Genomic DNA, 19,927 nt, shown 5'->3' on the forward strand with positions numbered 1-19,927 from the left:
CTGGAGGCTGGTTAGGAGTAACTCTAGCATTATTCTTATTTTCATAATCCTGGACAGGTAGCTACTCCTGAAGGTCTGCAGAAGAGTTATAAGCAGAGCTTTACAATGAATGGGATACAGAGAGGGAAGCTCGAGAAGAGAACATTGAATCAGGTAACGCTCCATGCTCAGCACGGTTAGTAAGCAGCTCTTGCGGAGTGATTGTGCACCAGTTTCCTCTGGCAGCAGTCCTGGCTTAGGCATTTTAGCTGTCCCAGCTGAGCATTCCCAGTCCTTCAGCATCTCTTCACTTGTGGTGGTGCAAGTGCTGGAGAGTGTGTTCAGGAAACAAGACTGGAAGACAGAGCAATAAAAAACAATATTTATATAGAAAATAATGTGGGCCGGCAGGGGTATGTATGTGTATGAAACCTGTATTAGTCTTCTGATCTCAAAACCTGTCAAAACTGCCATAGCTGGGAAGCAGCACTCGGGTGGAAAGGCGAGATGGGAACTGCTTAAACTGGCGTTGCTGGTGAGATGAATGTGTGTAACCACGCCCAGGGTGAGACTTTTCTTCCCCCCCGTCACACATGTGTGAAGAGGTCAGTCTTGAAGTGTGTGAGACATGTATGCTGGGTTACTTACGCGGGGTTACAGAGTTCCACATCACATCGTCTGAAATCTTACCTTTCTCCCTCCACCCCCGGCCCTTTGCCGTGTGCAGTGAATGGTGCAGACAGTGAGTGCTCTGGGAGAGCAGCTTGCTGGTGAAGATGTAGTGACCTTATGTGTACTCCAGCGCTGACAATGATTTTTTTTTTTTTTTTAATGAGAATATCAAGGTTTTCATGGTACACATTTCATTTTTCAAGGTATGCATTCAAAAAACACGCATCTCTTACCAAGCACAGATCCTTATTTTTCAGATGCCTAGTGCTAAACTCATCAGTCTGCTCTAGAATAAAAACCAATGTGGGAGATAATTGCCACTCAGGCATTTTTTGTGCTGTGCAGTGGATGAAACTAGGTATTTCTTGAGCTCTATCCTACATGATGAAGAAATAACTAAAGATGCTTTGATCTGCTCCGTTCCAGGCCACGGAGGGCTACACTTCGCGGCATCGCAAAGGTGCAGCCCTGATAAAAATCGGCACGACTCTGACGTTGTACCAGTAAACTCGTAGAACTGGGGTGACGCACCGGTATGTGTAGCGAAGCAGGAATGTAGTACAAGGCTGTAGCATTTGTTATTAAAATATCAGGGGGTTGTTGCTGTTGTGTGGGTTTTTTTTGTTTTGTTTGTTGTTTTTTCATTTGTAGTGTGCTAGTTCTGAAGTTTTTGTTCTTTGGAAGTGTCCGAAGGTATGGTGGCTTTCTGGGGGGTATGGTTGGTTGTTGTGTGGCTTGTTTTGGTGGGGTTTTTTTTGTAATCTTGGGTATAGTTTTGCACCAGGGAGATGTCCTTGCTCCGAGTTAGAAGAAGGAATTCTGTGGGTGAGAGTGCTCTGCAGGACTTGGCATCTCTGCCGAAATCCTTTCGGCTACCAAGTATCAATTAGAGCTTTATTTTTTCTTCGAGAACAAACAAATCCAGTGTTCTGAGTTGACGGGAGGTAGGTAAATGGCTTCCATATTCCTTTGCTAGATTCTCCTCGGACAATCAGCTGTCCAAACCAGATATTAGGTGCAGCTGTCCTATGTGGTCAGGAGGAAGGGAGTGCCAAATTTGCAGTCACCCTCAGCAGTAATTATGTGTGACTGTGTGTCACTGGGTAATTTGTGGCTTTCCCAATGTGCTGGCTGTTCCGCTTGTATGTAAACATGCAGCCATCTGAGATGTGGCAGAAAGTCATGGAAGAACATCAGGGCCGTTACCAATGGTCGGTTTCTCAGGGTGCTAGGGACTGCTCTGCTTGTTTTACTAAGGAGATGATACTTCCTTCCTGGGGCAAATTTGATAAAGAACAAGATTCTTAATCTCTGTCAGATGGACTGGTACTCGGTTTTGTGTTGTCGTGTTTGTTTAGCAGCTTAGGTATGAGCTCAGACACCGTGGTTGTTACATTGAGTTTTGGCTTTTCAGCTTCAGCAGTCCAGGCTCTGTCCAGCTGTTCCTTTAAAACGCTGCCTGTCCCGTGTCACCAGTTTCAGGTGTGTGCATGTGCTGTGAAGTCTTGGATCACCAAGCGAGTTTGAAAGAACTGACGGTTGCGGTGTTGGCATCGGGTTTTTCACCTGTCGCACAATCGCCGCTGGAGGACCGGGGACAGCTTTGGGGTAATGAGCGATGGGGAGACCTCCGTAACAAAGTAGGCCCAAATATTCCAGTATCGGTGCCTAGAAATGGAGTACTGTTTCAGCATCAGAACAGGCATTTTCTCTTAAGCACAGATTGACACGTGAAATATTCTAAAGAACTAATGAAGAAAAAAGTGTTTTTTCTTCTGCTTTACTTGGCGTGTTTGCAGGATCTAGTTTCTGAGTAAATATTCTGTATTTAGAATGACACATTTGTAACTATGCTTGATCTGAGGAATGTCTGGCTTGTGTGTTTGACTTCTGCCTGCAGTTATTGACCCTTGGGGCAATTTTGGATGTGTATAGACATGCAATTAGACCTAGGAGTTGACTGGCTATATTAAAGCTACTGTTAAAGATGCACAGAAGAGCAAAGTTGTGCCTTCACTGCTTTTCTCGGACACCCAAAACTAGTTTGAGTACAGACACATTGGTCTTTTTCTTTTTACAATGTCTGCTATTTTCTGTTAACTTGGCTGTATGCTTTTTGATGTCTTACCTTAGTTTGATGCCACAGAGCTTTCCAGCACTTGTTAGATGAAAGCTCTTGCGCAAGGTGAACGTGTACGGTGTGCTGCTGTAAAACTGTTCAGTCCTTTGAGTTCCTTCAGAAACTCCACCTGAACTCGTGCTTCACCCTTAGCATCTTCAAAGTGCTAAGAACAATTCTTCATCGTTATCTAAATAATTCTTTAAGAGTACTGCAGCTCAGCATTGCATGGGCATTGGTGTCTCAACTGCGCTGACTCTCAGACCTGCCTCCGTGTGTCTGTTCCACAGAGCCATGTCCAGGTTGATGACTGCAGCCTGGTTTAGACTTTACAGTCTTTGAGGTTCTTGTATCAGTAATTTAACCTTCTGTAAGAACTTTCTGTGGTGCTTTGTGAGAAAATCTGCCATTCTCTCTGGAAGTCGTTTTTGGAAATAGCTCCTGGCTGTCAAGTAAACTTCAAGCACTTCTGGTGATGTCTTCTCACTTTTTATCTATTCTGAATGCTTTGCAGGCCTGTGTGTACCTGTACTGATGAAACAGTCTCACGCTTTGAGGTAGTAGAGTGAGGATAAAGGAAAATGATGTTGGCAAAGGCTATTTTGGCTTTTTTGTCAAGCAGGTCACATAAGCTGGTGGCATGTGGAGGACGGGAGGTGGTCAGTGTTTTGGTACAGGTTGGTGAGACTCAGTCATGTCACCACTTAGACCTAGAATGATGGATGTGGAACCTACTTGTGAGGAGTACTGAATAACCCTCATACACTGCGAGAAGGACTGGGTCACGCAGGTGGGGGAAGCGATGCCAGCCCAGAGCTGGATGGCTATTATCATTCCAGATGCCTTTGGTACCAGCAATCAGTTAGTTCTGTGTTGGCAAACTGACCGGAGATGTAGGTGAACATCAAGTTCTAGCACCCTGGCTTAGAACTGGAAGTACTCCCAGTGATGTCCCTCAGAGAAGAGCTGACGCAGAGACACGGTTGCTGCCTTGCACTGGGAGAGTTGGTGCCCTTCCTGGTGCTGCTGTTTGCCCGTAGAAGAGCTCGTTATTGCTAACGAGGTGAGTGATCCTGTTCACTCCTTTTTGGGGCCTTGCTTGCCCTCGGGGCAGGCTGGTGGACTCCAGCCTTGGCTGCAGACCTGGCCGGGTTGATCCACACTCTGTACAGCTTCCGGGAAGTCTGTGACTCTGTCCTGACAAGAGAGAACTCTCTGCGCAATGCTGCCTTGCTAACCTCCAGTGGAGGGGCCGTTTCCACGGTCTGCTCTTTGCTGAGCTCGCAGCAGAGGGCGGCCAGAGCCTTGGCGTGATCCCGCGGCGTGCAGGCGAGGGCCAGGGCTCCGGCTTGGCATCCGCGCTGCCGGCCGGGGAACAAGGCAGCCTTCTCGGCCCATCTAAACCGGGTGTGCTGGTTTAGCTTAGCTGAAGCAGTGTTGTGTTTCAGATCTTTATTTTGTAGGGAAAGAAAGCCTTTCCAAAGGATTTACTGCCCTAGAATTGGAGAATGTAATCCCTCGACTGATGGGGAATAATAGAGCTAGTGGGTTTACTATATGTGTAAACCCCGTTCTATTCTGTGCTTTAGAATAATGGTTGGCAGGGGACAGATTCAAAGCAAAACAATTTGAAGATAGCTTTATTACAGGCATTTGCTTTAAGGAGTGCCCAAAGGAGAGTGGTGCCAGGTGGAGTGGTAGGAGTGGGAGCATGGCGGGATGAAGTGTGTGGAGGAGCAGTGAGTCCATACAGTGGCTATTTCGATGATAGTGTAGCGTTTTAGTAAGTAACACTCGCAGGTAAATGGCTCAAACGAGCTGTAAAAACCCCAAACCTTAAGACGGTTTAATGTTGTAGGAAAGGTTTTGTGTGATCTCTTGATTGACTTTCAGACAAATGAAGACCTGTGCTTAGCAAAAGGCACTCATAAATAGAGCCCCCCCCAAGCAAACACTGGTGTGATTACAGTAGACTTTAGTGATGGCTGTTATTGAAACTCCAGTGGAATAAAACTTTGGACTGTTTGACAAAGGAAAATGTCGAGATTATATAGAAGAGAAGTACATACTAACTCTTACAGAGCTTGGAAAGTGCCGTATGGGCTGCTGAGGCAGCACTTCCATGTGAGCTACAGCTGCGTTAAATTGGCACCGCTGCAGGCTCAGGCTTCTCCGTCACCCTGACTGCGCAGTTGGAGCCCCTCTTGTCTGCTGGTGCTCAGCCGATCCCTCTGAGTGGCTTGGGGCACTAAACTGGCAGAAATCGATTCACTTACCTTTTTTCTGTGTCTGTCTGTCTGTGGCTTACACCCTGCCCCAGCTTGCTGAGCTGGATGAATGCGCTTGCTGGCAAAGGACAGGGCAGGAATGCCTGCGCAGGACAGGGAAAGAATGAAGCGCGCGAGTGCCAAGCCAGATGAGGGTAAGCTGTCAGGAAATCACAGCCGTAGGAGAACAGCTGGTTAGAATCACATTTGACACCAAGTAGGAAGGCAGTTGTTGAAGGGGCAGAGGGAGCCTTGTGGTACAGCTAGCGTGTTTGGGAAGCACTCAGATATGTGCCGCTGTTACTGACACAGCCCGTCCGCAGCCCAGGCGACTGCAGTTTGATGTGTTGCCGTTTCTCAATACACAAAGACATGGCACACCACAAATGAAGTTGACTCTGCTTCAGTTCTCTCTGATAAGTGCTGCTAGATACGCTGACGCTGGGCATTGCGCTCACAGCGAGCTTTTCCACCTAGAAAGTACATATTCTTCCAGGCGAGAGATGTGGCACTTTCTTTTTCTTTTGTCCATTGGTCAGTGAATCTGGTGTGTGTTTTCTGTTCAGGGAGGCCTCTCCTTCACATTTACCTGTACAACTGTTTCTGGAAAAATACATTATTTTTTTGGTGCAGCTACATTTGTTTTGGGGATTTTTTGTTCCCCTCTGATTACTAAGAGCAGTTAAATGATTGCTCAAAATCAAATGTGAAAGAAACACGACACAGAATGCTTTATGTGCCTATAAATGTTTAAGACACCTAGAAGCTGGTAATACTGGAATGATATTAGAGTTACTAGATTTGGAATCATAGATTTCAGTGCTGGGTATATCATTCTCAATTAATGCTTTCTGCTAAATTCTTTAAGTTTGTCTTTTACTACTGGATTTTTATGAATCTGAAAAAGTTGGCTCTTTGCTTGAGGTTGTCTTTTGGTAACTTCGTGTTTTGTTCATATTTTCCAACTTTTTTCATCCTAGAAATTGGGCCAGTGACGATAACCACAGATCCCAAGAAATTTCAATTTGAACTCAGGGAACTTTATGTTCAGGTGAGTAACTTGTTCATTCTCTGTATGGTCCTAGCAAAGGCCTTGTTTCCCCCCTCTAATCTGTCCTCCTGTGTTGATATCTCTGCTACAATGCTTTGTTAGGATGTAGGCTGTCTACCTCTGTCATTTTACCTGCACAAACTGTCACCCTCCTGTTCTCTGGTCATCTTAATTTATGATTGCGGTTAATTACTTTGTCTTGGTGTATATCATTGTATGGGAACTCAGTTCAATAACACAAGAAAGAATAGTTAGATAATGATAAAATGTATTTTGTATTTTAATTAGTCCTTCTGCTTCTTCACAGACACTTTTAGGAACTGTTTCACTGTGTTCTGGAACTTGTTTTCCATGAAAACCTTGATTAGCTTTAAGTACAAAAGGGCTTTAGGACCCATCAAGTACAACGTGGGTGTGGCCTTCACTGCGATGCATTACTTGGCGCCTACCAACTCAAAGGCGTTAGGTTGATGAACCCTGCGATTTTCTTCTGTAGCTGTGCTTAGGAGACAAGTGACAGTTCTTGACCAGCACAGCGGGATGTCTCCCTTGGTGGAGTTTCCCTGGGTGAGAATGAACCACAGATGACATCTGGATCGAGTGATGGAAGGGTAGAGAAGTATTGGAATGCAGTTACCCTTACTGAAAGAAAATAGGATCCTATTGTCTGGTCTTTAAATCAAGCAAAATGCTTCTGATCTGTGGAGAATCTCGCTGGAGTTAGTAGTGCCAGACTGACCCTCCCGTCATAAAGAACCAGCTTTTAGAAACTGGCACATGGTATAATCCCCATAAGAAAAGATTGTTTGAAAGCCAGTAGTGCTAGCTTGGGAAGAATGAGTAGTTTAAAGTTGGCAGGAAGATTGAAATTCAGAGAAAACAATGATAAATTTTCAGGGAGACAGAAGATGCCAGCCATTATGCTTTTCTCCTTCATAGGGAAATTGAAACTTTAAAAATCCTTCTGGTCTTTATTTTTTGTTTTCTAAATAGCTATACTGGAAAGTAATTGCAGCTGTTTCTAAAAGGTTTATGATTTAGATGAAGCTTTTGGGAATTTAAAACTCTTCATTTACAAGCAAGATGTTTAAAAATTGCTGTCTAGTGAATTTCAGATTTCTTTCTCTAATCCTGATAGATTGCATATTTCATAATTACTTTCAAGATGTGCTCATTCAGCTAAATGAAGACTTTCACTGACTTGTATTCATTCACTAGTTGGTGAAGGGCCAAGATGTAAATTTAAAAAGTGATTAGAACAGGACTGATAGGATGCCTTGCAGTGGTTCTCCCAGAAAATGCGAACACTTCCTACATGTTTGCTATTAGTAGTTGTTGTGGTGTAACCCCAGCCGGCAGCGAAGCACCAGAGAGCCACTTGCTGGCTTCCTCCCCGGTGGGATGGGGCAGAGAGTCAGGAGGGTAAAAGTGAGAAAGCTCCCGGGTTGAGATAAAGACATTTCAACAGGTAAAGCAAAGGCTGCGCATGCAAGCAAAGGAAAACAAGGAGTTCTCTCACTGCTTCAGCCATCTCCAGGAAAGCAGGGCTCCGCCACGCGTAGCAGTTACTTGGAAAGACAAAAGCCATCGCTCTGAATGTGCCCCCCCTTCCTCCTTCTCCCAGCTTTATATGCTGAGCCTGATGTCATACAGTATGGAATATCCCTTTGGCCAGCTGTGGTCAGCTGTCCCGGCTGTGTCCCCTCCCAGCATCTTAGAATCATAGAATCATTCAGGTTGGAAAAGATCTTTAAGATCATCAGGTCCAACCGTCACCCCAACACCACCATGCCTGCTAAACCGTGTCCCGAAGGGCCCTATCTACACGTCTTTTGAACCCCTCCAGGGACAGTGACTCCACCGCTGCCCTGGGCAGCCTGTCCCAATGCCCGACTGCTCTTTCAGTAAAGAAGTTTTTCCTAATATCCAATCTGAACCTCCCCTGACGCAGCTTGAGGCCATTGCCTCTCGTCCTATCGTTGGTTACCTGGGAGAAGAGACCAACCCCCGCCTCACTACATCCTCCTGTCAGGTAGTTTCTTGTGCACCCCCAGCCCGCTCACTGGTGGGACAGGGCGAGGAGCAGAAAAGGCCTTGGCTGTGTGTAAGCACTGCTCAGCAATGACTAAAACACCCCTGTGTTGTCAACAGTGTTTTCTGCACAAATCCAAAACACAGCCTCATACCAGCTGCCACGAAGACAATCAACTCTATCCCAGCCAAAACCAGCACGGGGTTTTTCCTAGGGACAGTTAAAAGGTGCGAGAAAGGATATTGTGGAGGTAGGGGAAATTTGTGTGCCTGTCCAAGCTGAGTGGAAAATGAGGCTTGCTGAGCTTTACTCACCTCTGTCTTTCCAGAAAACTTCACCAGGCAATTGTGACCATATTTAATTGCAAGTTGGAAAGAAAGGAAGGAAAATTTTCTGCTTTTGTTTAGACAAAGCTAATACATTTCTGTTTTGTAGTTTTACCTAGCTGCCTTTTGAGAATACCCCTCTTTTATATTAGGAGAATAAAAAAGTTCGTGCTTGTTCTCAGAACAACCATTTAGCTGAGCACTGCTTTTCCTATTGTACGTGGAAAATAGATGCTGCCATACAGAATATTACCTGAGACAATAATCCAGTAGACTTCAAGTGGGATCAGAGATTTTCTTGTTCCAAGTAGGTGTCTATGGAATTTAGCTATTATCTTGACTTTGCCTACAAATTAAAACTTTATGTGGAAGAGCCTTTTGCCGAGTATGATACTCGCTTTGCAAGAGCAAGAGAGAAGTAACCTGGATATGCTGACCTGTCCCATAGGACTGAGTAAGCATTGCCAAGATAAAGTTCGGATGTCTGTCAAAAAAGTTTTTGGAGAATTATCTCTTGAATTTCAGGCTGTCTGGAGTCTACCCCTTGCTCTTCCCTTAGAAGTAAGACTACACGTAGAAAAGAACAATAGCCATGTACCTATTCTGTAACACAGATGCGAAGTTTATTGATATTCTTGCCTTGAAATGGGATTAAGATAGTGATAGATTAAAAATTGTTACGGACATGAACATTTTGTTGGGGACAGCTGAAATTCTTAAGGACTGAGCAACTGTGGGAGGTAAGGTTTTTTTCTGTTTTATGTGTCTGTGTGAATGTATAACCTCAAAACATAATTTTTGATGGCATCTCAAGAATGAAAAATAGTTGCAACAATTGCATTATCTTTTTTCTTCTTCCTTCCCAGCATGTGGAGATTCGTATGTAAGCATGGATGAAGGCGTGTTGACTGTAGAAATAAAAGAAATTACTTTTATATTTAATCTTGAAAGTGCAGAGGTCTGCTGGTGTTTACAGGGGCAGGTTTTACTGTTTGTATTCAGCTCTCTGGAAAGTTCTGTCTTCAATATACCAACTTAGTTATTATGTAAGTTAAAGCGAACTTTTATTTAAACAGTGTTTTCCCCTAATTCTTAATTTAGGAAGAGAAACCGTTCCTTTCATATAAAGTTAAATAAAGTCATCCTTGGAAGCATTTTGATTGAACACACGGTCTGCAGAACCTCCAGCGGTGCGGAGGTTTAGCAGCCCAGGTCGCTGGGACCACCTCACCTGTGCCCCCTCTGCCGAGCTCCCTGCGCTGCCTGCCTCGCAGTGTGGCGTCTGGGCCAAGTTCTTGCTGCTCTGGTGTCTAAAGGTCCTCCTGGAGCTCAGCTCTGCTTGGCTGAGATCATTTCCCATCTGCGGCTCTGACCATGACCTCCCATGACTGCTGCGTACTACCGGAGAGATTAAATTGTCAGCCAGTGAGGGAGCATGTGAGCATAGGAAACAGAGCTGTCACCAGAGCTGGAGCTAAACAAAACATGGTGCTCCCAGAAAAGATAAGAGTGACCATGGCACCAACCATTTTTGGGGCTAACCACAACCCTTCTTTGACTTGACCTTCCCTAAGGAGTTGTTGCAGTTGTTGCTTGTGAGCATGAGTCTGTGGCAGCACTCTGCAGAAACCGTACAATGCTTGGGATAAACAAAGTGGATAAATTATTAGAAGCTGAGGAAGTATCTGTCTGGAATGTCCCAAAAGAAAGTAACTTATTTGACATGTTCTTTTTTTCTCAGAAAAATGTTTTGTATTTCTTGTTCTCGTGAGCAGGGTGGTGGAGACTGTCCAGAGATGAGCATCGGGGCAATAAAGATTGCTCTAGAGATTTCTCTTCCTGGTTCTTTCATCTATGTATTTACTGATGCACGGTCCAAGGATTATAGACTTGCCCATGAAGTACTTCAACTCATTCAACAGAAACAATCACAGGTAGGAGGGGTTTTACATCATGAGCTGGCTTATGTATTCGACGCCCGATTTTCTCAATATTGAAGGGTAAATTTCTTCTGTGTGAGATTCGGTGAAATCTTTTTACAGAAGGGACCATAATACTGCCATGCTAGGGAGCTTCTTTTTTTCTTTTTGAATGGAGAGTTAACTGATCTGGTTAAGAAAAAACTTAAAGGAATATCCTGTTCAATTAAATAGTGCAATGAACTAATGAATTAACTTTGTGCCAGTATCTGTGTTCTTGGGCACGTTACCACTTACATGGATGTTTTTACATTGTTCTGAGAAGTACTCTGTGAAGAGCAAGTGTTGATAGATGAATATCACTTCTAGCGTGGCTTTTGCCTGTTCCTTTTCTTCTTCCTTGCTTTTTCTATCAGTGGTGAGGGCAATCTGGCTGTCCTTCATGCAACGTCATGTGAACCCATGCCAATTGAGACAATTCTTTTGCTGTCATGCCTTAACGCTGTCTTTGCAGTGTTTTCCTGCAGCTTGCACCATGTGCCAAAGGAGGTGTGTGTGGTTTGGTGTTTTATTTTATTTTTTTTTTCCGAAATACAGGTAGTGTTTGTGCTGACTGGAGACTGTGATGACAGGGATCATATTGGTTACAAGGTCTATGAAGAAATTGCCTCAACGAGTTCCGGTCAAGTTTTTCACTTGGATAAAAGACAAGTTAATGAGGTAACTTTGCTTGAATTCTGCAATATATAGAGAAAACAAGGCAGGGGCTTATACTCTAAATCTTTAAATGACTTGATCATGGGTTAGGGTGCCCAAGGGGAAATTCTGAATGTTCTACTGTTATGTCGACTCTGTTCCACCTTTCCCTTCCCTTCTGCTATATTAGAATGCAGCTGGATGACTTTTATTTATGTTAGGGAAGTATGAGCTGCCATATCTACACAGAACCTCACCATCTTCACTCTGCCAGTGCCAGAAGACTTCTGGGAGTACAGCCTTTAAAATAAGGAGCCGTTCTGCGCTCTGAGTAGCCAAGCGGCTTTACTACTCTGCATGAGTGCAGTATCAGCTTTAAGTGAGCATCATGTTATTAGCAAGCAAAGGACTACTAATAAGCCCGGACAAAAATGTTCCTCACACTATGGATGGACAGGTGGGAGCTAGCAGGTTTCCACTGTTCACAGAGTAACTGTGGTGACTTTTTAATTGATGTCATAGTTTCAATACTTCTGATAGCTCTGCTGACTTACCGTCTGTGGTTGCTGGCTGTGATTGCCGACCCATATCCCTGAATGACTATTTTCTTTGAAAACTCCAGTGAGTCTTAAGCAGAAATGAAATTTCAATAGTGCATGAGAAAATGGTTTGGAGAGAGATGAGATCACGCTAGATATCTGGGGAGCTGGAATTGTTCATAAACATTGTAAACATTTTCCTTTGCCTTTGTGGTATAGGCAGTAACTAGATGAGGCTTTTTAATAAAAATTTACTTTGGTTTGTTCCTTTTTCTTTCCTAGAGTTTGGACAATGACAAATGTTGGAGAAACATTGCAATTTTCTACTGTTGTTGCCTAGAAAAGTTGAAGTTCTTACTGGGGATGTTATAAGGTATTGGCAGTGATGTGAAGGTGATCAAATGGAGGAACTTCCCAGAGGATTTATCCTCTCAGAGTTAGCTGGGTTAAAAGTCAGAAGAAAAGAAATTAACTGGTAGGACTGTGCAGCTCCTGACCTGCGTTTTGCAATTACGTGTGTATGAAGGGGAAAACTTCTTTCTGTGAGCCTCTGTGAAATCCCTTTGTATGGGAGGGATCATGATACTGCCAACAGGAAATCCTCTTTGCCAGGGCTGAAGTTTTAGGATAAAGTTGTGGTTTTTTTGTTTGGTTTTTTTTTTTTTTTTTTTTGATTGTTTTTGTTTTCTTCTGGTTTGGGGAGGTAGAAGTGAGCAGAAAGAGCCACTTGTAGGTACTAGGCAACACCGTGGTGTTCAGTGGAGCTGGCCTGCACAAGAGCCAGAGATGGTTTCCGACGAGTGACGATATCACTAGGTGCTATTCTTGCAGGGTTTTTTGGGGAGAGGGAAGAGTGCGCCACTTTATATAGTTGCATCTCCTTTCAGTGGCCATAGGCTTTAAGAGATCCCCTAGGAAAAAAACCCCAAACCCACCTCTACATCACGTTCAGAACTCTGCTGCAATAACTGCTGAACAACTTGCATTAAAACGGAAAGACTCTGAAATGATTTTAGTGATCATTGACCTTACATAAAGCTGTGCCTGGGCGAAGGGACTGCGAACGTGAGTTTACCAAAAGGCTGTCATCCCAAATAAAACCTCTGCTGCAGATTTCAGTTCTGGATCAGAAATGCTGTTTTCAAGGAGCAGATCCACCAATGGGCGGATGCAGATGGACAGGAGATGTAGTAGGAATCTACATCAGCTGTTTATGGTATATCCTTCAAGCGAGATAAAACAGAAGTAAAACTTGCCCTCCTTTTTAACAGAGTAGTCAATGATGTGTGAAGAATGAAGTTTATAAATGCTATAACATATTCACTGTTTCGGGCTTAGAGACAGCTAATGCTGAATTGTGGACTGGGAAAGAGCTACAAAGTCACTGACTGTGAATACCCTGCCAAACCAATGTCTTGTTTTGTTCAAATATTTTTGATTTCTACCCCCAAGAAACACAAACAAAGCTATTTGTAGTGTATAAAGTTTCAAACCATTACTCTCATCCTTGCCCCTTGTGCATTAAGTGGAGAATGAAGCAATATCGTAAGCTAGCTACGAGGAAACAGCAAAACAATACTTGATGTTTATCCAATGCATGTGTTATTGAGAAGATTAAGAAAACTTCTTGCCTTTTTCACTTCTGCAAAAGATGTTCTGATCTCAAATACTACAATTAACTTGGTCAAAATTATTGTCGATTGAAAAGTTGTGTTGGATTCAGTCCAGCAAATCATGAAGTACGTATCTCCACTTGTTTGCTGAATGAAGCTCTACTAACAGTATGACAGGCAGGTCATATTTTGACAAATTTGCCATATTTGCTGTGCATTAGATTAATAAGAATATTCTTAAAGTCGAAAGCACAAGTTTTGTTTTAATTATCTAAAATTCTTTTAGATTTTTCCTTAATTTGAGATACTGGGTGTACCATCATCACCAGAGGCAATGCTGTACTCAAAAACCATGACAGGCTTATAATAGTAAGAGGCCAAATATGTTTTCATCGTATTTGGTAAAATTTGATGAACTATCTGAGTACAGGTCTGTAAGGGAGGAAAAGTATTTTGTGACCAGAGTCCTTAAAAGGCAAAGGTTTATTATTCAAATTTTGCTTTTGAACTTCTGCTTCTGTTAACGACATATGAATGCTACTGTACTTAACTACAAATTCATTAAGTAGTCTTCAGTTTGAAATTTTGGAAACAGTTCTCTAGTTTGAGATTTTTATACTGTTGAGTCAGTTCTAAAATGAATGTCCTTCTGTCTGAAAGAGCAGTAGCATTCTCATTTTGTTTCCAGTGTCTTGGAAAGGTGGTTATGCTTGTTTCATCAAAGCATTTAAGTCCTGATCTTGAAATGTGTTTCCTTAGGGTGAGATTTCCTTGGCTGCAGTGAGGTTCCACGGCTGCTTTTGTAGGCTCAGGGTTAATTTGCAATAATTGCTCAAAATTTAAATGCATTGAGTGCACTCAGCAATCATGGGTTAAATTCTTCTGTTAGTAACAGATTCTATGTTTTCATAACCATATCCAATTTTATTCGCACCTTTCCAGAAGGTACTCATTTTGACTTGAACTGAAGTTAGGTTACACCACATTTACGGATTCCCCTCATAATGGAGTACTGTAAGGAAATTCCTCTAAATGATTCCGATGCCCAAAGGTTTGTACTGGTGCCAGAACTGGTGCTAACATGAACAGTAACGATCAGTAGAGTACGAATTCGGTACAGGTTAAAAATAGTGGAGATTAATTAGTCATTGGTGGTTCAGATCATGTCTCCAGGTCATTTCAATTGTTTGTCATAAAAATGAGTCGTCGTTGTGTCTGATGAATTGGACTGATCAGTATGGCCAAAGCTGGGAGTTCACAAGAACTGAGCTAGTGAGTAGGAGTTTTCTTGCAGTATTGAAACATTTGCTTGATTTTTCTTATTCTGACCTTCCTGTAAGAAGGGAAGATTTTCCCTAGGCTGCTTAAAAATACAGCTTTCTTACTGATTTTTAAAGTAAGTAGAAATGGATGTTGCATATACAGAACACTGGTGGGAGAAGACCTGAGAATGACTGTGAAGGAGACTGGAGGCATGGCATTGACTTGGTGGGAGAAGGGGTGTTGTGGAGTGACTTGAAAGGTGGATGAGACTAGATGGAAAAAAGAAAAAAGAGTCTGGAATTTGAGTGAGAAGCCTGTGAATAAAAGCAGTGATGTGAATAGAAGGAGATTTGGGAGGAAACGGAAGACAGGGATAGGAGAGGACTGGAAACAATGTGTTAAATGGAAAGGCGCAAGAGGGGTCATTCTTGTGGGGAAGGTGCAGAAGGCTGATGTCTGTAAGATCATGTGGATCTGGAATGGAGTGCAGTATTCCTCGGACTCATGCATGCTTTGCCATGAACAGAAGTCTCTCAAACCCACTGGAAAAGCATCCTGTTTCTGCTGGCTGTTAACCCTCACAGAGGATGGCAGCCTGCGAGTTACACCTACACAGCTCAGGTGAGCATTAAAGCTCTGCAGTGTGTATGAACCAAGCGTGTGTTTGGATGACGCTACATGAGGAAGCAATTTTAAATTTTGTTTCACTTTGTTGAAAATGTAAAAGGCCCCTCTGCCGGTTTACAAGAATAATATGAAGGTGATAGAGTCAAAAGCTCAGAATTACAGCTTAGAGTTAAGGTTTCTTGCGTAGCTCTGTTTCTTGCCTTCTCTTCTCCTTCCATCCCAAACAGTCAGAATCCATTTTCGTAGAAAAAGAAGGAATGGTTTCATGGGCGAGGCAGCTGAGTGCTGTCTTGGAGAGTATGCTTCGACTCTGAAGATATGTATTGTACAGTGAGAGCCAAAGGAAGGAAAAATAAAATAGTTACAGCTGTCCTTTCTCTGTTTTATATGGAACTTGGGTTCTCTGGAAAAAATAGACTGTGATCATGTACATAAGGACTGTCATAAAGCAACTGCAAAAGGACGTTTTACAGACAGTTGAAAGCAGGCGGGCTTAATTCTGGTGTTCTCTGACTTTGAAGGGCTTGAGATTCAACACTAATAAACTTTTCAGTCGTGTGTTTTTTATGCATGTAATTATAGTTATATGTGTAACGATTATTTTCATAGTATAATTTTCACATGCATTGTCTAGGTCATATTTTTAGACGTGCATTTAAAGACATTATTAGAATATTTTTCTCTTTGGGTGGAAGTATGAACCTACATATACTTAAGCAACGAAACAGTTAACTTCAGCTCCTGTTGCTTTCACTGTTTGAGAAATATACTTGAGACCCAGAATAAACAAATGGGAATAGAGACCATGCTCCATAGATTTTCCAGGTTGCAGTATGCATTCCAAGAAATGACCTGACAGCAGGGCAGGTTGCAAGAGCAAATTCTCTGGAGAAGTGGTATAAATTATTTCTGTATTTGCCCTTCCCCCTCTACTAATATTCGTCAAGTCACATTTTGGCAGAACAACAAAGCTGCTGTTGGTTTGGGGGCTTTCTTTAAGGGTCCCAAAGGCGGGGGGGGGAATTCTACTTCCAAAGCAGTGTTACAACAGTATTGCAAACCTCTTTGGAATGACAGGGTTGGGAAATGAATCTCCCAGAATTGCCTGTTGAACTTCAGGGAAAAATTGAACTATACAAGCAAGTTACTGCCAGACTTCAGACAGCTGGGTCATTCTGTTGCCTTCCAGTTTCATTTTTGAACTTGAATAACGCTCAAAAAACTGAAGTTGGGTTCCCCTCTGAATTTAAGACCCTTGCTCACTCTCAGTGGCTTCTACTTCTGATGTATGCTTGGGTTAAAACCAAAGGTGTTCTTGCTTTCTTTTTTTCTGAAATGGCAGTTGCACAACATAATTCTTCCCTGGGATGATGCATTTTATTTTAAGGGCAACTTCTGCTACATGAGAACTGGGAAATAGCCTCAGGGTCATCAGGCAGCCTGTATACAATTAATAAAGTGGAGTTTTAGCTCAGGTTTACAGCAGTTGCTGTAGTATCTAAGTACTTCATTGCTGTATCTGTTCGCCTAACACTCCTGTGAGATAGGAATGTGGTGTTGTTAGGGTGCATGAAAAGACCAAGGTGGTGTGGCTAATGTAACAACTTGGCAGTTATGCAAAGTAATTGCACAAATTAAAAATATAAGAATGAGGACAGAACCCTTGTTAGCTTAGCCAATGTACAATTACAGGAACCAGAGGGTCTAAAAATCATACTTTATGTAACTAGATCAATATGTATTTATATAAGGAAATACATTTGCAGATGCCTAAGGTCAGACATAGTTGGCATAATGTGTGCTTAAGAGCCCATGCCTAATGTTTAGTGTTGGTTGGACTTCCCTGAAGAGCGTGAGCCAGCCCGGCTTTGCTTTACTTTCCATTCACAATAGGCCAGAAGGTAATATGTGTATGCCTGCTCTTTGGAAATATTGCACATTTCTGTAGCCCTGCTTACTTTTGCTTCATCCATTTCAAAAGTGGAAGAAGATGCAAACTCTTAGTTTTTTCTTTATTTTTTTTTTTCCTGATGTAACAAATGGCAGGAGCTACAGAAGTAGGAGATACTTCTTTTAGAATCCTGGCAGGGATTTGTATTTGTGTCCTCACCTGGCTACCTAGCTGTGGAATGAAAGAAGAAAGACCAGACACCCATTAAATGTGCACTGGATGGAAGAGTTCAGTCCACTAACCGCTACATCCTTTGGACAAATCCATGCTGACCGGTCCCTGTCACCTTCCGCTTTGTGTGCCCAGAAAGAGAAGGAAAGATAACAGAATGAATTGTGTGTCATTAATACTAAAAGCTAGAACCAGAAGGATCTCATGATGTGGTTGAAGAGCAGGTAAACGTTACCGTTCTGTAAGATACACAGATGGAAACCTAGTATCCCTGAAATTCATGTTACACATCTGAGATGAAACTATGGCAATACGTGTCTTTTAATTTTACATCTATTCCATTACAGAATCACAGAATCACAGAATGGTAGGGGTTGGAAGGGACCTCTGTGGGTCATCTAGTCCAACCCTCCTGCCGAAGCAGGGTCACCTACAGCAGGCTGCACAGGACCTTGTCCAGGCGGGTCTTGAATATCTCCAGAGAAGGAGACTCCACAACCTCCCTGGGCAGCCTGTTCCAGGGCTCCGTCACCCTCAGAGGGAAGAAGTTCTTCCTCATGTTCAGACGGAACTTCCTCTGCTTCAGTTTGTGCCCATTGCCCCTTGTCCTGTCGCTGGGCACCACTGAAAAGAGCTTGGCCCCATCCTCCTGACACCCACCCTGCAGATATTTATAAGCATTTATTAGGTCCCCTCTCAGCCTTCTCTTCTTCAGGCTGAACAAGCCCAGCTCCCTCAGCCTCTCCTCAGAGGGAAGATGTTCCAGTCCCCTCATCATCCTTGTAGCCCTCCGCTGGACTCTCTCCAGTAGCTCTTCATCTTTCTTGAACTGGGGAGCCCAGAACTGGACAGAGTACTCCAGATGAGGCCTCACCAGGGCAGTGTAGAGGGGCAGGAGAACCTCCCTCGTCCTGCTGGCCACACTCTTCTTGATGCACCCCAGGATCCCATTGGCTTTCTTGGCAGCCAGGGCACACTGCTGGCTCATGGTTAACCTGTCGTCCACCAGGACACCCAGGTCCCTCTCCGCAGAGCTGCTCTCCAGCAGGTCCACCCCAAGCCTGTACTGGTGCATGAGGTTGTTCCTCCCCAGGTGCAGGACCCTGCACTTGCCCTTGTTGAACCTCATCAGGTTCCTCTCTGCCCAGCTTTCCAGCCTATCCAGGTCACGCTGAATGGCAGCACAGCCTTCTGGTGTGTCTACCACACCTCCCAGTTTGGTGTCATCAGCAAACTTGCTGAGGGTACATTCTAACTCTTCATCCAGGTCGTTGATGAAGAAGTTAAACAAGACTGGGCCCAGTACTGATCCCTGGGGCACACCACTGGTTACCAGCCTCCAACTAGACTCAGAGCCGCTGATGACAGCCCTCTGAGTTCTGCCATTCAGCCAGTTCTCAATCCACTTCACCGACCACTCATCCAGCCCACACTTCCTGAGCTTCCCTAGGAGGATATCATGGGAGACTGTCGAAAGCCTTGCTGAAGTCGAGGTAGACAACATCCACGGCTCTCCCTTCGTCTACCCAGCCAGTCATGTCATCGTAGAAAGCTATTAGATTGGTCAGGCATGATTTCCCCTTGGTGAATCCATGCTGACTACTCCTGATAACCTTGTTTTCTTCCACTTGCTTGATGATGACCTCCAGGATAAGCTGCTCCATCACCTTTCCCGGGATGGAGGTGAGGCTGACCGGCCTGTAGTTCCCTGGGTCCCCCTTCTTGCCCTTTTTGAAGATTGGAGTGACATTGGCCTTTCTCCAGTCCTTGGGCACCTCTCCTGTCCTCCAGGACCTCTCAAAGATGATGGAGAGTGGCTCAGCAAATTGATTAGCTAAATCAAATGATAGGAGATGAGTAAAGGTATTTTAAAAGCTCCTGGATAGTGGAAGACTGTTTTCATTAAGAACAAAAAAAAACTTGGTAAAGATTTAAAAAAGCAAAGTTTGAGCTCAGTCTCTGTTCTGGGCTCAGACTGGATCTTGGTATATGTTCAAATATTTTTATATCCCCAGAATTTGTTTTCATTGCCTGCAAATTATCTAGTTCCAGCAGGGACCACAAAACGTAGCGTGTGCTCAGCCATCCAGTTGAAAATTCCCTTAATTTAAACTTAGCTGGTTTAAATTGATCTAAAAATCCAAGACTGAGGGGTTTTTTTTCCTTGAAGCTGACATTTTGAAGCCTTCTGAAAGCAAAGGGATGTTAGAATAGGTTGTGGGTTTTTTTTTCTTTCGTTGTGTGTTACTGCTTTACAGAAATGCGATTACTTGCGTTAAGTTCCCATTTATATACTAACTCAGACCTTAAATTGGTCTAGTGAATTTTGATAGTTTTTGAATGAACATTCTTATTTGATAAAGGAGATTCAAATATGGGAGCAGAAGGAGGAGTGTGGAGATGAGGGGAAAATATTACCTTCCCTTCTCTTGGAAAGAGAACATAGCTAATTCTCTATTTTGAGATTTTTTTTAAGGAATGTGGTGATACCAATTTTGGTGCTCTTCAATTATGTCAATGCTATTTTTCTGTTGTGGACTCGTAGCTCTATGTTCAAAGCCTTCTGTCTCCGCCATGTCATCTCTCTCTGACGTTGTTAAGAAGTGGTTTTATTGCCAGGCTTTCCCCCCTGCACTGGGAAATGCAATGAGGGATCACATTCAGTACGCAGCTCTGGAAATCGGTCAAATCGTTGTGACTTA

The 19,927-nt window shown here is 43.4% G+C and overlaps 1 protein-coding gene across 1 annotated transcript in view; it reads left to right on the forward strand.

Moving 5' to 3' along the window:
• Positions 1-19,927, forward strand: part of HMCN1 (hemicentin 1) — a 195,460-nt gene that overhangs the window by 26,797 nt on the left and 148,736 nt on the right. Inside the window, exons 2-4 of the mRNA XM_075422725.1 lie at positions 6,018-6,088; positions 10,222-10,380; positions 10,963-11,085. Coding sequence (XP_075278840.1) covers positions 6,018-6,088; positions 10,222-10,380; positions 10,963-11,085 — 353 coding nt within the window. The remainder of the gene's footprint in view (positions 1-6,017; positions 6,089-10,221; positions 10,381-10,962; positions 11,086-19,927) is intronic.

The sequence above is a fragment of the Opisthocomus hoazin genome, chromosome 6 (genome assembly GCF_030867145.1).
Source record: "Opisthocomus hoazin isolate bOpiHoa1 chromosome 6, bOpiHoa1.hap1, whole genome shotgun sequence".
In the NCBI taxonomy this organism is placed as follows: Eukaryota; Metazoa; Chordata; class Aves; order Opisthocomiformes; family Opisthocomidae; genus Opisthocomus; species Opisthocomus hoazin.